The sequence below is a fragment of the Labeo rohita genome, unplaced genomic scaffold, assembly GCF_022985175.1.
Source record: "Labeo rohita strain BAU-BD-2019 unplaced genomic scaffold, IGBB_LRoh.1.0 scaffold_90, whole genome shotgun sequence".
Taxonomy (NCBI): domain Eukaryota; kingdom Metazoa; phylum Chordata; class Actinopteri; order Cypriniformes; family Cyprinidae; genus Labeo; species Labeo rohita.
Genome location: NW_026129854.1, coordinates 474,129 through 490,992, shown reverse-complemented (window position 1 = coordinate 490,992; position 16,864 = coordinate 474,129). Strand labels below are relative to the sequence as shown.

The window sequence follows — 16,864 nt, the reverse complement described above, 5'->3', positions numbered from 1 at the left end:
TTACTTATAAATTTCCAAGAAAATATCTGAGTTATTTATTGTCCCCATGTTAAGAGAAATCAGAAATAAATGTGAATTGTGTGGACGGTGTAAACATGATGTTTACTATAGTTTTAGACTAAATGTGATGATTTACTCATTTCACTTGTACAAAAACAGATTCAGTATTCCTTAAAATGAATAAAAACTGCAATGCAAACTCAGAAAATGGCACACACCTGCAAAAATTAAATATTAATGCAAATATCCTTGTATTTTATCCCATTTTATTCAAGTGTCTTCGATGATCTAATTCAACCATACTAATAAGCAAAAATTACTTTTGATGATGAGATTGAAGATTTATTTGTTGACTTTCCTCCTGTGTTCTGCTGTACATGTGTGAATTTACATTTCCTTTAGCCTGAAGCATAATCAGTTTACTTTTGGTGTGAAAGGGCTTTTACATTTTCCAAAAATAGTACTTTTTTTATATTAAAAAGCAAGCAAGCAAGCCTTACCCAGATTCAGGAAGTAATGCAAAGGTAACATCAAAGTAATGTAACGCATTACTTTCCATAGAAAGTAACTGAGTAACAGTTATTTTTTTTAGGAAGTAACACAGTATTGTAATGCATTACTTTTAAAAGTGACTTTCCACAACACTGTCTATATTAGTCTAAAATCTTACTTTTGTGTGAAACAGATACATCGTCACATTTTCTATATATAGGGGGAAAAAGAAAGCCTTAAAACAAGCTTTTCACAAAAATCACAACTTTATTGCACCAGTATATCTATATTTATGTATTTGCAATACTGAATGACTTCTCTTTTTCAGAAAAGGCATTAGGTACAGAACCATCAATTCAAATATGACAAAGACACTCGTGTGTTCTTTAGCTTTCAGGCTCTTTGAAAATAAGCTATCTCAAAGTTTCTAAGAGAATACAGACATCCTACAGAACGCATAGTGTCTGGGTCCTGAACAAGACTTCGGAGCAGTCTTCCAAACACACATCTATTGGTTAATAAAATTTCCCATGTACAATTCCACAAACCTTAAATACATTAGGCTTCCATTTAGCAATGTGCATTTTAACATGTTTTTAATAAGTATAATTTGCAATATGTTCTATTCATTTTTAAAAATTAAACCAAGGCAACTTTTCTAAAACCCAAGGATTCATGAAGAGATGGTCTTTTAACAACAAGAATGACTGGAGGGGGGCACAGAGAGCACAAGGTAGACTGTACAATGTCCTAAATAGGAAAGCTTCAACATTGGTTTACTCCTATGACGGCTCTTGAGTGGATAAGCATGTACATCATTTTGACCCGATGCATAATAGCACTGCTAACAGACATGGAACAGGGTGTTTACACCTCACAAAGATGAAGTTTGGACCAGCTTTTGTCGAGTTTTTCCCCGGACCGACCCCTTCGCAGGGCACCCGTGGGATTGCTGTAGTTGCATAGAGAGTAGAAAAGAGATACAGGATGCGACACGCTAAATCAAAGACAAGGGGATACTCCAATTATTAAATAATTCAGCCCTCCTGGCAAAAACACAGTGGTTTGTGTTAAGGCCTGTGTTTTTTTTTTACGTTTTAGCTCACATGGATGAAATGTATTGCATTGTTATATGCAGCGCCGTGCATAAAAGACCACGCCCTCTGACTGGAAATGGTGCCGTTTTAGGAAATACCCTTATAGAAACTGTCACAAGAATAATTTCCCTTTAAAAAATGAATGCATTTCCTATGTGACATAATCAAACTCTGCTAAGTTGCGTTGGAAGTGGAGGATGGGCTAGTATTCGAGCAGGCAAGACATGAAAATATACAATCACAAGCAGTAAATGTATTGCAATGTAAGACAGCAGGGCTGTGTGTCTGTGGCAAACTAAAAGGCAACACTACTTCCTCCAGCAGATGATCCTTTCAGGCAAATAACTGCCTAATAATATGAAAAACAAAAACAATTTAGCAAACAAAAGTTCCATAAAGGGAACAATGATATTTGTTGAGTCATTGGAGGGAGGGGCTTCATTTTCCCATTTTCTGCTCAATAAAAAGCCCCAGATCAGGTAGTATTCATCATTGGCCATTACAGCCCGAATGCTCGCCATACTGTGTAGTCTTGCCTAAATAAAACCGGCCCTGGTAAACAATTGTTCTTATTACGATAAGAATAATTCCAATCATTAAGGATTAACAGGGTGCAAACTCAACAGTTTGTCCTATTGATTATGATCCTAAGATCACAACGGCACCATCAGTGGTGTATATTTTGGATTTCAGATGGTGACTAAAGCCTCAGGAGATGAGCTCAGCCTCATCGCTTTATTTTCACAGTACTGCTGCGCTCTGGTGGACTTATGCTCTTCAGAAGAATCTCAGATCCGACTGCTGCTGATCCAATAAGGCAACTGGTCTGGTCAGGACACACCACTGGGATCCACATTCCAAAACTGCAATAAGACAGTGAAACATCTGGTTAGAAAAAGTCTCAATACTATAAAAAAGTCTGCTTATCGGTAAAGAATGTTTTAAACTTGGAAGTGTAAGATAAAATGAAATTATGGATGCGCTAATTCACTTTAACCTGATGGATACTTTTCTTCAAAAAAAGATACTTTGTGTTCACTACTCATATTTGAAAAGATGTTTGAATTATAAACCAGCTAAACCTGCACATTATTTTACTGATGGAGACTTTGAGCACAAATCTTTTCTTAACCTCTAAAACTGGTGTGATGACATCAAAGTGATGCACAAGACTTAACCGGTCACCAAAACATGATTGGCCAAGTTGAGAGGCCACTGGTTGAGCCATATTTTAAAGCGCAGATCATATGGGTTTTCAAAAAATATATTTTTTTCAGATTGTAACGTAGCTATACTTCAAATGTAAACAATCTGCAAAGGTGTCAATCAAAAAAGTGCATGATAAATAAAGATACTGTCTATCTAAAGAAAGAGTCAACTCTGAACTGCCTTAATGAGTCGTCATATTTTTTTATCTTTCTGCCTATTACCAAAATATGTCACTAAGTAACATTAGCACAACCCCTGTCCGCCCGCAAAACACTCTGACCTGCCCACAAACACTTCCGCTAGTTAGTATGTTTACATCATGTCAAGACGACACTGTGTTCTGCGCGGTGAAAGCAAGTTTGTTTTGTTTTCATTGCCGAAAGATGATGACGGCAATCCTATTTGTACTTTTGTAATTTGTTCATTTTCTTTACCTATTCAGTGGTTAATTTTTTCCCCATGATACCACTGCAATACAATTCGAACCTTTTGTTTTGTGCTCATCATTTTACTGAGGACTGCTTTTCTAATCTTGACGAGTTCAATGCAGGATTCGCTAAATCTTGCCCATGAAAGATAAGTCTGTACCTCCTTTATTTGGACCAACTGGCATCTCCGAACCACAACCGGTAATGTACATTTTCAATCAAGTGCTTAAAATGTCAAGGTTTTTGTGCTAATGTGTGATGTGCAGCTTAGTGCAGCTTTAGGTTTTCAGGTAAAGCACAATACTACTGTCTTACTGCAATAGTTCTGATAATTTGCTGTGGACCCACTTTTTCCTAAGAATGTGTCGATCTAGACCAGGGGTCACGAGATCCGGTCCTGGAGGGCCGGTGTCCCTGCAGAGTAGGGCTGTCAAAAGGTACCAGGTTCGGTACTTTCGGTACTGAAATTTTAAAAACGTCCATTTCCCGCTTACATTTGAGCGCTGTTGAGACGATTTTTAAACATCGCTGACTGGCCATAGTGTTCACACGCTCAACAGACATGACTGTGATTGGCCACATTGATAAGCGCTTCACACTCCTCACCGAGCGCTCACACATAAGCACGACGGGAGCGTTTGAAAGCCGCGTCTGTCAGCGGATCTGTCTATATGCAGATGTATTAGGGATCCGCTGACACACGTGGCTTTCAAACGCTCCCGTCGTTCTTGTGTGTTTAAGTGGCCAATCAGCGATGTTTAAAAATCGGCTCAACAGCGCTCAAATGTGGACGTTTTTAAAATTTTATTACCGAAAGTACCGAACCCGGTACCTTTTGACAACCCTACTGCAGAGTTTAGCTCCAACCCTAATCAAACACACCTGAACCTGCTAATGAAGGTCTTATTAGGTATACTTGAAACTTTACAGTTTCAGCTCAGAAGTTTACAGACCTTCAGCTCAGAACAGCTTAGAACAAATCGTTTCGATATCATTGCAAAATGATTTTAATATTAAATGTATATTCTGAGAAAATGACAATGTTTTCTGACCTTAGATGCATTTAAAACTCTTGTAGGGGATGCAAACACCATATTAGGACACTTTAAAATACCACATGACCTGCTCTTTAACTAAGCGTATTGCAAATGTTTATTAGAAAAAAATACAGTTAAAAAAAAACATTTAAAAAAAGGTCAATTTAAGTGGAATATGTGTCAAATTTTAGTCTGATTTTAACATAACACATAATTGTTTAGTACTTCTGTAACCTGGTGTAGAAAAAAAAAATTCTTGTTTGATTGTGGTTAAAAAAAAAAAAAAAAAAGGTGTGCCTAAATACCTTTCAATGACGAAACCCCAGACTGCTCCTCCTGCCTCCTGGCGTGACTGACCACATGTTACGATGCTCTTGGATCTTTTGGAAGACATTTCCATTTCTCCTCTTCTCCTTTTTGTATTTTTTCATTTTCTTTACCTATGCAAGAGGAAAGAAATTAAATTACTTGGTATATAACATTACAATACTCATGATATATAGTAGCCAACATTTGAAATGGACCAAAACTTTTCAAAGTTGCCCTAAAACCTAAACAATATCCATTCTTGTCTTACAACAACTTTCGTTAACTTTCTTGATCCACTTCAAATTTTGACTACTGTATATTAAGAAATCAGTAGAAAAAGAAAACACAGCTGATATTACTTTATTCTAGTGCTGGCAAAATTAGCGAATTTTCAGTTTAATGCAGTTAACACAGGGGTGGCGCTACAGTGGGCCACCCACTCTCAAATGCAGCTTCTGTCTCTTTTTTTTCCTTAAGTGCATTTGTTCAGTCACAGAATGTCTTTACAACCACATCAAATGGGAGACTTTTCAGACACAAACTACAAACTTCACTTAAGCGCCAACCCTAGCGCTAGAAAGGTACAGGTGACGAGAGAGCTTCAGCAGTCAGATGAGATTTTGTCAGGCCATATGCCTTTTGTTTTCCTGTCCTGTCAGCCATTATGCTGTGCTCATAGTGCGCACAAATGTTTATTATTTTAGCATGCAAGCATGCATGCATGTCAGATCCACGTCACTTTCAGCAGTGGCAGCTCTTAAAGTAATAGCAGCCAAATAAGCTAATAACCCAGCTGCTGTGATGTCTGTTTATCAAAGAAAAAAGAGGAAATCAATAACTTTTGTAGCTTTAAGAATTCATCTATATTTAATTTTAGTGTCTGATAACGTTATTTAATTTCTGTATATTTCCTACTTCCTAAAGGGCACAGGTATATTTTAAATTGAGATGTATACATCAGCTGGATAAATAAGCTTTCCATTGATGTATGGTTTGTTAGGATAGGACAATATTTGGCCGAGATACAACTATTTGAAAATTTGTAATCTCAGGGTGCAAAATATTGAAATATTATATAAAAATCACCTTTAAAGTTGTCCAAATGAAGTTCTTAGCAATGCATATTACTGATTAAAAATCAGAAGTTGAAGTTTTTACATATTTATGGTAGGAAATTTATAAAAAATCTTCACAGAACATGATCTTTACTTAATATCCTAATGATATTAATAAATTACAGTTGTTATTATTTTTTTTTTAAGTCTAATAAATGTTAAAATGTATAGCTCTCACTTATACTGTAATGTTGAATGGCTATAGTCAATGGTTAAATAATAATGGAAAAAAAAAAAAATCCTAGAAACATCAGTAATTATTAGTGATACTCACCTTCAGTCATGAAAAATATTTAACAAATATTAAAAATCTACCGTCTTGATGTTGTTTCTACATTAATTTGAAGACTGAATGTGAAATTATTGCAACATAAAAGTATATTTAAAAACTTTGATGTCAGGTGGGACTAATTGCACAACTAATTTTTATTTTTTTTAATCGATTGACAGCACTACTTTATTCATAAATACAGTATCACAGGCAGTGTGCTGTGCACATACTGCAGTATAGCACAAACAGCACACCATTTTGAATTACTAGTAGACTAAATAGCAACCACAGTAATATTCAGAAAGTATTGCCTGAAAAATATAGACAAGTCAAAGTTATAGTCCTCACTTTTCCACTGTCAAAATCCCTGTCCCACTCGTCAATGACAGTCTCGTTTTTGGCATAGCGTGCATCCTCTATGGCATCTCTGCTAATGGCCGACGGATCTCCTTCCCAACTGAGGACTGTTGAAGGAAATTGAAACACTTAATATTTCAGGTCACGGTAAGATTTCAATCATTTGTGTGGTTGAGAATTTCTAGAGCTTTTGAAGTCATTTGGTTAATCTTAATTCACTTTTCCTCTGATTCACAAACAAAGTAACTGTAAAATTTTAGATGTAAGAATTCAACTACCAATTGTTTTCTGTTTTTCCTTCAATCATTTTTCCCCAGTATCGTTCTGAACACAAGAAATGCCATTTAAATGAATCACAACAGAAATGTAATTTGTCTATTTTAATTTGAAAACCCTATAGAAATTACTTCTAACTTCATTTTCATTTCTGTAATTCTCAGGAAAACTGAGAGGTTTTGTACACAAGGTACGGTTGACTTAACAACTCACTCTCAGTTCCATAAGCTTTATCTGAGGAGTTCTTGAGGAGCTCCTCGACTATGTCACAGCTTTTCTTGCCGTCCCAGCCCATAGGAGCAGAGCAAGTTCCTTTCCTCGATGCACCTCCTGCTTCTTGATGGTTCTGGCCACGCTTGAAGCCATCCTGAACCTGGCTGTCCCAAACGATCAATGCAGCTGTAACAGAAGATCCCAGACGTTAACACACTGAGAATCCACCTGGAAAAACGTGTTATGGTTTGTAGCTCATTTGAAGTCTAGTATGGTTTACAATTGATATGAACAAGTGAGCAGCTGATAAAAACGTCAAACTCACAAATATAAACCCATCAAGGGAAAAACGCCTAACTTTTAGATACCTATCAAAACTAATTGCTTAATCAGTATGTACTAGCGGCGAAGTTCAAATTTTTTTCAATACTAAACCTTTGAAAAAAAACTGTGTACCTGTGCTTGATTTACTAGGTTTCTGCTTGCCCGTATCGACTCCATTGGTCTCTTGAAGCTCCACATGAAGTTTTTCCTTATCCCTCGGTCTCTCCTCTTCTTCTCTGAAGGCTTTGTGTTTTTTCTTTTTCTTTTTCTTCTTGGTCTCTGCTAGGTATTCTGTCTTTGCATTTTCAACCTCTTTTACACCAGCACTAGAAGACAAGAATAAGCCATTTCCAGTATGTTGAAGTGAATGAAGTTGCACAGTAACATTATGCATTTAAAGGAGAAGTTCACTCCGGGAATGAAAATTTCCTCATGATTTCCTCACCCCAATCTCATTCAATTCATGTCTTTCTTTCTTCAGTCGAAAAAAGAAATGAAGGTTTTTGAGGAAAACATTCCAGGATTTTTCTCCATATAGTGGACTTCAATGGTGGCCAATGGGTTGAAGGTCTAAATTGCAGTTTCAATGCAGCTTCAAAGGGCTCTACATGATCCAAGCCGAGAAATAATGGTCATATCTAGCAAAATGATCTGCCATTTTCTAAGAAAACCTAAAAATTTAGACACTTTAACCACAAATGCAACCCTCAACTGGGATCGTGTAGAGCCCTTTAAAGCTGCTTTGAAACTGCATTTTGGACCTTCAGCCCGTTAGCCACCATTGAAGTCCACTATGTGGAGAAAAATCTTGAAATGTTTTGAAACTTAATTTCTTTGTGACCGAATCTTGGATGACATTGGGGCGAGTAAATTATCAGGAAATTTGAATTCTGGAAGAATTACTCCACCCCAAAATGAAAATTTTGTCATTAATCACTTACCCCCATGTCGTTCCAAATCCATAAACGCTTTGTTCGTCTTTGGAACACAATTTAAGATATTTTGGATGAAACCGGGACGCTTTTGACTGTCCCAATGACTGCCAGGTAAATACCACTGTCAAGGCCCAGAAAGGTATGAAAGACATCATCAAAATTGTCCATGAGCCATCAGTGGTTCAATCTAGGGCTGGACGATATGGCAAAAATTTATATCACGATATATTTCTTAATTTCGGTCGATACGATATAATTCCGATATCGATACGGACAATATTAAAAAGCCTCAGGAAAAAACTGCCGAGGACACACACAATGGATGTCTGTACCTACAAATATCTGCAAACTGAATTTGCAAAGTCTATAATACCTCCAGGCTCCTCCTATTAAAATTATATAATTTTTTTTTTTTTTAATAAAAACAGTACAAAAAAAATAAGGTTCACATTTTATTTGTATTTAGCCTTTACAAACAAGAAATGTGAAATAAACTATCAAATAAATAAAGCTCTCAGACTCAGCTTATTAACAATAATATATTTCCATTTAAACTAGAACAGGCTGAAAATTCATATAAATTCATATAAACAAACAAACTGCTTCAGCCAGGATAAAGAAACAAAAATAATACAATAAAATAAATAAAGAGTGAGCAACAACAAAAACACATTGCTCTGGCCGGAACATTGTTGAGTGTTGATTAGGGATGCTCATTTTACCGACAGAAAGAATTTTGACCGATTAATACAATCAGTTAAACGGTTTAAAAGGTCTTTTGTTTTTTTTTTCAGTAATTCAGTAATCAAAATATTTTAAAACGTTTTCTGGATGGTTAAAATAAAACGAAATTGCATTTTTGAGAGAAAAAAGATAAATCGCGTAGGCCTATAACGTTAAGTCGCATTTTATTATTACATTCAGAAAGACCTGGTGTCAACGCGAAATATTTACAATACACTAGGCTACAATAGGCTAGGCTATTTTAGTTCCCCTCACTCCACAAAAAAATCCTTTCAATTTAACAGTATTTAGAAAAGAACAAGAATGAAAAATATAAGAAGCTCGGCGACAAGCCAAAACAAAACCATTTCGGCCAGGGGTCACCAGATCCAGTCCTGGAGGGCCGGTGTCCCTGCAGAGTTTAGCTCCAGCCATAATCAAACACACCTGAACCAGCTAATCAAGGTCTTACTAGGTATACTTGAAACTCCCAAGCAGGTGTGTTGAGGAAAGTTGGAGGTAAACTCTGCAGGACACTGGCCCTCCAGGAACAAGTTTGGTGACCCCCGATTTAGGCTAAAGCGAAAACTAACATTGGGTCTCTCATACGACACAAATCCAAGTGTCTCCGTATTCAAGATGTATTTGAATGCTAAAATATTATTTATTATGTAAACCTGGTTTTGTACTTCTCGCATTACAGTATCCACATAAAAAATGTTTGGCATAATATCACGGCAGTACGTTGATAACGATTAAGCAGTGTGATTTTTTTTTTTTTTCCCCCATATGTTGGGCTGATTGTGTGTGCGCGTGCGGCGCTGGCGCAATCACTTGATTTTTTTTCCTTCTAACAGGGGAAACGACTCTTTACAGATAATCGAAACTGTAAACGGTTTGCTGTTTGTAAAATAAAGAAAAACAGGATGCCGCTTTCAGCCGTCTTCCTTTCGTGCAGCACAAAAATGAACGAAAACTCTGCATACTAGCTACTTGTTGCACTTTTTTAGTTTGTTTGTTTTAAAAAAAGATTTATCTTATAGGCCTATTCATTCATTATATATATATATATATATATAGCCTAGCTTTATGATGTTTTTCTCCATTCGCAGAAGCTGCAGGTGATGCGATGTGTCCATGTGAATCCTCATGTTCTGTTGTTTGCTGCTTTTTGCGCATGTAAAATTAATCCCGGAAAACAAATGTTGGTATTTTAACGGGTCACAGACACTTATCCTTTCTAAAATAATTAAATTCTAATTTAAAATAATCTTGTCAGTTAATGGTTAATAATCGGTTAACAAGCGTCGGCTGTCGGTTAGGAAAAATAACCGAAATGAACATCCCTAGTGTTGATGACACTCTATGACAGGCTCTAGAGGTTTCTGGCAAGAAATATTATTCTGGTAAGAAATATAATTTCTGGTCAGGGGTACTCATTTTGTAGCTAAAACTTTCCGCGACGGAGCTTAACCAACTACTGCTGAGCGCTGGCAGCGTGTCTGTGATGTACGTCATCACGCAATTCTGTTCTGCTCTTTCTGACGGCTGAGCACTGAACGTCTTTCAGTGACAAATGCTAATGTATAAAATTATATATATATGCAAATGTATATCGAAATATCGGAAATGGGTTTAAAAATCGTATCACCGTTATTGAAAAAAATTCTATCGCGATATATACTGATATCGAATTATTGTCCAGCCCTAGTTCAATCTGAATTTTATGAAGCGACGAGGATACTATTTGTACGGAAAGATAATAAAAATAACGACTTTATTCAACAATTCGTCTCATCTGTGTCACCGTAGCACCATTTTGGAGAGTATCCACTGAACGCAAACTGCGTATGCTGTTCTTCTACGTCTTGTACGTCTTGTATGTTTATTGACGCTTTGATTTGAACGAAAACAGCATATCCGCGTGGGGTGGCTGACAGTCTCCCAGTCCCTGGGACATTCAAAAGCATCCCAGTTTTCATCCAAAATATCTTAAATTGTGTTCCGAAGATGAATGAAGCTTTTACTGGTTTGGAACGACATGGGGGTAAGTGACTAATGAAAAAAAAAAAAAAAAAAAAAAAAATCATTTTGGGATGGAGTATCTCTTTAAAAGATATGCAGCAACCATTGCTTCAAGTACACAACCCTAGTGTACATGTAAAAATGCATTATATTAGATTTCAGTAATCAGCTTACCACTTTGAAGCCGTGGCTCCATTGCTAAGCACTTCTAGCTGCTCTTTGAGTTTGTGCTTCTTTTTCTTCTTCGGGACGGGGTCGGTCTCTGGCTGGGCAATCGGAGGCACTGACTGAAGTTTGGTCTCCTGATTCTCTGCTTTAGAGGACTCAAACTGCTTTTCTTTGGCTTCTGACATGACGCTCCAAGTTTCTCCAAGACACCAGTCCTCATCCTGACGGGGCTCGAGATGGGACTGCACACACTCTCTCTGTCCCTCAAGACCATTTGCCTCTTGTTCCCTTTTCCTCTTCTTCTTTTTCTTCTTCTTTCTGTTTTCAGTACTTGGCATTGGTTCTTCTGGGGGTGAGGCTTTAGGGGCGTCCTGCTCTACTTCCGAATGTCGTCGTTTTAGTTTCTTTTTCTTCTTTTTTAGAGTGGGACTGGCGAGCACCTGGGGTAATCCTGTAGTTGAGGCTGACGGGTTTTGGCTCTGGATTGGTCTGGGCAGCTGGGGTTTAATGCCATTGGTCTGTGGAGAGAGAGCATGAGCGGGCGACTCCGGAGTGGAGGAGGGCCGTTTAAGGGGACTTGAAAATTTAGGATGGTGAGTTGAAAGTGGAGATTGCAGGTTGAGCGAATGAGTTGAAAATCTGTGCAAAAAACAGAAATATTTTTATTATTAGGAGTAGAGTAGAGATAAAGTTTCACACCAAGTCGATAGTAGTAAACGGGGTAATAGTAAAATGAGAATGGATATAATAAAATACATCTCTCTTCAGTCGCGGTACTGCAATATAGAAATTGCAGTCCGCTTAAATATCAGGTTGCAACAGTTTTTAAGTGTGATGTTAAAGAGTGTCAATATGTACTACCACTGCACTGAATTTACCCTTATTCGCAAATGTTTATTAAACCACAGAACAATAATTCATATAGATTTGGAACACAAGGGTAAGAAAATAATGACAATTTTCATTTTTGTGTGAACTATTCCTTATAAAATATTTAACTTCTGTACTTAGTGTAATTTAGATCAAACATCACACTTTAGTTCTAATTCTCACTATTAACTAACTATTAACTATGGCTATTCTCACTATTAGCAGGCTTCTAATTTGCTACTTATGAATAGTTAGTAAAATAGCTATTAAGTTTAGGTACTGGGTAGGGTTAAGGGATCTAAAGTCAGCACTATTTAAATTAAAGTTAACTATTTTCTAAATGCATGTTATTGATCTTACTGTGAACGATTCATCCATGCATGTTATTTATTTTTTTTCTTTTCATAATTTAAATCAAAACATCATACTACTCATATTCTTTTACTCTCTAATGTATGTCACAATATGGTAGAAAACATCTGTTGCTACTTTTGTTTCATTATGAATTCAATGCATGTCAGTAGGAGTTTTTCAGACTTTCATCTTAAAGTCAGCATGAAATGGAAATTACGGCCTACTTTTCTTCTCCAGTGTGATGTACAGCCAAGTGATATGGCAGAACTTTTATTTTTTGGTAAATTATCCCTGTGATCTTTTGGATTTAAGATTACTGTGATGTGCATGAATACACTAAATCCTAACTGAAATGGAACAAATAGTAAGCAATTAGGAACACTCTTTTCAAGACAAGAAAAAGCTTTAAGGCATACATAAGAAGACCTTGTCCACACTAATATATTTCTGTTTGAGAAAACACATCTTTTCCTCTCTGTTTTGGCATTCTGTTCACACAACGGCACTTTAGTGCCACATTTATATATAATAATATAAAAAAAAAAAAAAAAAGATTTTAGATTACGAGATTAACGTCGAAATATTTTGAGAATGAAGTAAAAATTACAAGCATTGGCATCTAATTTGAATATGTGGGATTAGCAGAAATCATACAATGTGTCATTCATTGTTTGTAGTGTGCCAGCCACCCATTAATAGCAATAAGCTTTGTGCTTTTTATACTTTTATTCTTAAAATATTTTGACTTTTTTCTTGTAATTTTGACTAAAATTGACAAATTTCAATTTCTTCTCAAAATATAATGATTTTAATCTCATAAAATGATAAAAAAATGTGTGTGTGTATATATATATATATATATATTTATTTATTTATTTATTTATTTATTTTTTAATTTATTTAGGCTTTTGAAAACAATGACGCATGTTTAGTCATGTGATGCATGTTATACCAATAGATATCAAAGTTTATACTGGTATTGTACCTGTTATGTGCCATTCACTTTCACACTATTTCTACAAATGTTACTTTGTACACTCTTCATACTACAATCCTGCAAAGATGACAAAAAAACTACTTCTGTTTCAGGAAAAAAACCCATGAGGGCAGTTGTGTTTTATATCAAAAATGGTGAGAAATTTCATGAAAATGTCTGTCTGTCCTGTCTGTACCATCTCAGTAAGCTATGAGGTTTTACAAACGCACAGTAAGGCGAATTTAACATTTTCCAACGTTGCAGTGTGGATGAGAAGCTTTTGGAAAACGGATAGTGAGCGTTTTAAAAACAAAAGTGCTGTTTTCAAATGAATCCAAATTAATGCAGATGCCTAAATCAGGTTTCTCCAGTCTTTCTCCTGGAGAGCTAATATCCTGCAAAGCTCAGCATTTAGAAGACTCAATTCTAAACATGCAATGTCTGAACATGCAATGCAGCAATGACACAATACTCCAACAAACAAATATTACGATCAATGCGTTACAATACTGAATCAACTATATTTATAATCAGCATTTCTTTCACAACTTGTCACTATGAATTCTGGGGTTTTCTTGTCAGTGAAAGATACAATCTTTGCTGTCTTAAAAATTGGCAAAATATTTTACCAGCTTTTGCAACAGCCTATGCTGCATTAAAACAAAGCTCACTAGGTTTTCTACAAGGGAATATGTGGGATGTGCACAGCCAAAAGCTGTTGTGCTGAGTGTCATGACAACAGCAAAGCAGCTCTAATGCAGCAAATTATTTACACAGAACCAAAGCCTAAACTTAAGTTTAATATTAATACGTTTTGTCAGGTAAAAGAACAAGATACAGAATTACAACAGTATTTAGTACACCTACTTATAAGTTACTTACGATTAGTAGAATGTCTATAGTGGATTATCAAAATAAAATGTTATGGAGGGTTTATACTTGCGTCACGATTTGGTCAGTTACCCAGATGCCATATTGGCGGATATTCGGATGTAAACAGCAGCATGGATTGCACGGTTAATATACTACTGAATACATTGTTCTGTTAATTTATGCTGTCTAAACCATGGACAAAATGTGTGGAAGTTGCTAAATCATATAGAGAAGGACTTAGCAAGCAAAAGGGCGGAATATTTTGACAAACTAAAGTTATTAGGAGGCCTAAAGTTTTTAGCCTAATATTTCACCTACCTGACTGGAAATGATAAGAACAAATACTAATGTTGTCAAGATTCAGGAAATCCTGGTTCAGTTTGGCCAACCACAAATGCCTTTTGTTCCTCAGACAGTTTTTTGCACTCTTCTCCTTGATTTTTTTTTTTTTTTTAAATAACTTTTGGTAGTCTGTAGTACTACAAATGTTTTTACCAGTCTGACCGATTAGTACAGCCCAAAACATGACAATAACTGACCATTTTCAGCAGCAATAATCAGCAAGTTTCATTTGGTTCAGTAGCATTGTTTACATTCTGTGCCGCCAATATGGACGACTGATGACGCCCCGTCAAAACACTCCACATGTTCCACTAGAATTGACTGGACTGTGAAAAGCACATCTATTTTTACATCCAAAATGTAAAGTCAAAATTAAACTGAATCTGAAATGCCTCTAACTTCAGAGCGAGGGAGTACCTGTGGTGCGGGTGGGTTGAGGCCCGGCTGAGAAGGTGTGTGGGATCACTGGACAGATGATGAGATGAAGGGGGCGGAGCCTCAGTGCTGCTGCTCAGGCTCTGCCGGGGACTGGCCTGCAGTTATTGACATAAATAAAAACTTTGTGGTCTAAAAAAAATATAAAATAAAAAAAAACCATAGCCATGAAACGTGACAATGACAAAGGGACCCATATGGGGAAGAAATCATCAAGACCAAACCAAAAAAAAAAAAAAAAAAAAAAAAAAAAAAGAAAGAAAAAAGTAGGAAGGGGGAAGGAAAAAAAGAAAGTGTAGCAGAGAAGAATTAGAAGTTGTTAGAAATAAAAAAGTAAAAAAAATAAAAGAAATTTCTTAAAAAGGACAGCAGTGTAGACTGCGAACTGACAAAACAGACATGAGCTGAAAGAAGTAAACGTATTATTATTATCATCATTACTACATGCTTATTATTGGCCGGTGTGAGCAAAATGTCAACGTTCCATTTTAAAAGAAAGTCTTTTTTAACACCAGTCCGTCGACGAGGAATGAAGTGGACAAACATGGGAAGGCAAACACACAAAGAGTTTTGAAAACCACCAGCAGATGAAACAAGGGTGGATGGAGCCGGTAAGACTGACCTTTTTGGCGGACAGGGCGAGGCGTTTGGCGGGCGGCGGGGACATGGTGCTGACGGGCTCTGATGAGACGTTGGTGAGGGCCTGGGGTTTGAGTTTCACCACCTTCTGCTCCTCTGAGTTCACACGCTCTGTGCTCTTAGCTGGGGATGCTGGACTGTTCACACTAGACACGTCACCAACAGGCGCGCTCCTTGTGCCAATGGACTCCTGAGAGAAAACACAAAAGACATTTGAGATCAAACTAGGGCTGGATGATATGGCCATTTTTTTTTCTTAATAAATGAGTAGCTACTAGGGCTGGGTGATAAATCAACAATAATTATCATAATATAATTTTCCCTCGATATAAGAATATGAAGAGTTAATAACGATAATAAATGTTCAATATGATGTTTATGCGCCAAAAGCGCATAACAGCGCTGCTCACTTGAGCCACGCCACACGGACCGTTTATTTGCCCAGGTCAAAGTTCAAACAGATCCAGTGTGAAGCACTTTAAATCAGCAAGTAATTTGTGTTCTTTGCCAAATTCAACTAGTTTAAAGCTAGATTAAACCGCGCTGACAAACAGGAAACACTGTGCAATGATTCAGTCAGAAGGCATCCCAATCTACAAATTGCCATCATTTACCATGGATTTACTATAGTAACACTAACTGCCTTATGGTATTATCAGAAATGTGGGTATTTGTTTCAAATGTTATAATATTGTTAATGTAGATATGAATTAAATGTATTAAAGGCGAAATGCAATATAATTGCAGTATTTTTTGATTAAGCTATAGCATGTGTGCATTTATACTAAATGTATTTAGACTACTGTTTTTCATACAAATAGCTAAAAGCCAAAAATGAAATTTCACCAAATAAACCTGAGGCTGCTACATTTTTTACAGATGTTACTGATTTTAATAATAAACAAAACTGACACCTGCATCCTAACTCAAGCTGCTGTCAAATGTCAAAGAAACAAAAATGTAATAGTATTATTAATATTATCAGGCAACACAAACGTGCAGAAACTAAAAAATAAATTTTTCAATTAAGAGATTTATTTTGTTAAGGAAAATGAACGGTGTTGCTTCTACAACTTTCACTTTGGGCAAAAATCCGGCTTTAAACTCAAAATAAATAAAAATTTGACATTTGTCATGATAATTATCAATATTGACTAATATGGAGAAAAAAAAAAAAAAAAAAAAAAAAAAAAGTTATCGTGCTAAATTTTTTGGTTATAACACCCAGCCCTAGTAGCTACCTTTTAATTTTGAGCCCCATTAAATCTATTTTATTTTTCCCTAAATTCTGTGTTTTCCATTTTATTTTTTCTCTATTCTGTGTTTTATGATCAAAAACTGCTCAGTTAAATGAAGAAACTTTAACAATTTAATCTCTTAAAATGAAATCAAATGC

The 16,864-nt window shown here is 36.1% G+C and overlaps 1 protein-coding gene across 2 annotated transcripts in view; it reads right to left on the bottom strand.

The window, feature by feature from the left end:
• Nucleotides 1–1,112: 1,112 nt before the first annotated feature.
• The window catches only part of usp36 (ubiquitin specific peptidase 36), a 32,494-nt gene continuing 16,742 nt past the window's right edge, over nucleotides 1,113–16,864 (bottom strand). The window contains exons 14-21 of one of the 2 annotated variants that reach the window (XM_051105128.1): nucleotides 15,452–15,658; nucleotides 14,812–14,927; nucleotides 10,986–11,618; nucleotides 7,261–7,454; nucleotides 6,805–6,990; nucleotides 6,307–6,422; nucleotides 4,569–4,703; nucleotides 1,113–2,452 (exon numbers count right to left, since the gene is read on the bottom strand). In XM_051105128.1, coding sequence (XP_050961085.1) covers nucleotides 4,572–4,703; nucleotides 6,307–6,422; nucleotides 6,805–6,990; nucleotides 7,261–7,454; nucleotides 10,986–11,618; nucleotides 14,812–14,927; nucleotides 15,452–15,658 — 1,584 coding nt within the window. In that variant the 3' untranslated portion in view covers nucleotides 1,113–2,452; nucleotides 4,569–4,571. Of the gene's footprint in view, nucleotides 2,453–4,568; nucleotides 4,704–6,306; nucleotides 6,423–6,593; nucleotides 6,640–6,804; nucleotides 6,991–7,260; nucleotides 7,455–10,985; nucleotides 11,619–14,811; nucleotides 14,928–15,451; nucleotides 15,659–16,864 lie in introns of those variants that run through there. The other variant, XR_007827317.1, reaches the window with a different exon arrangement.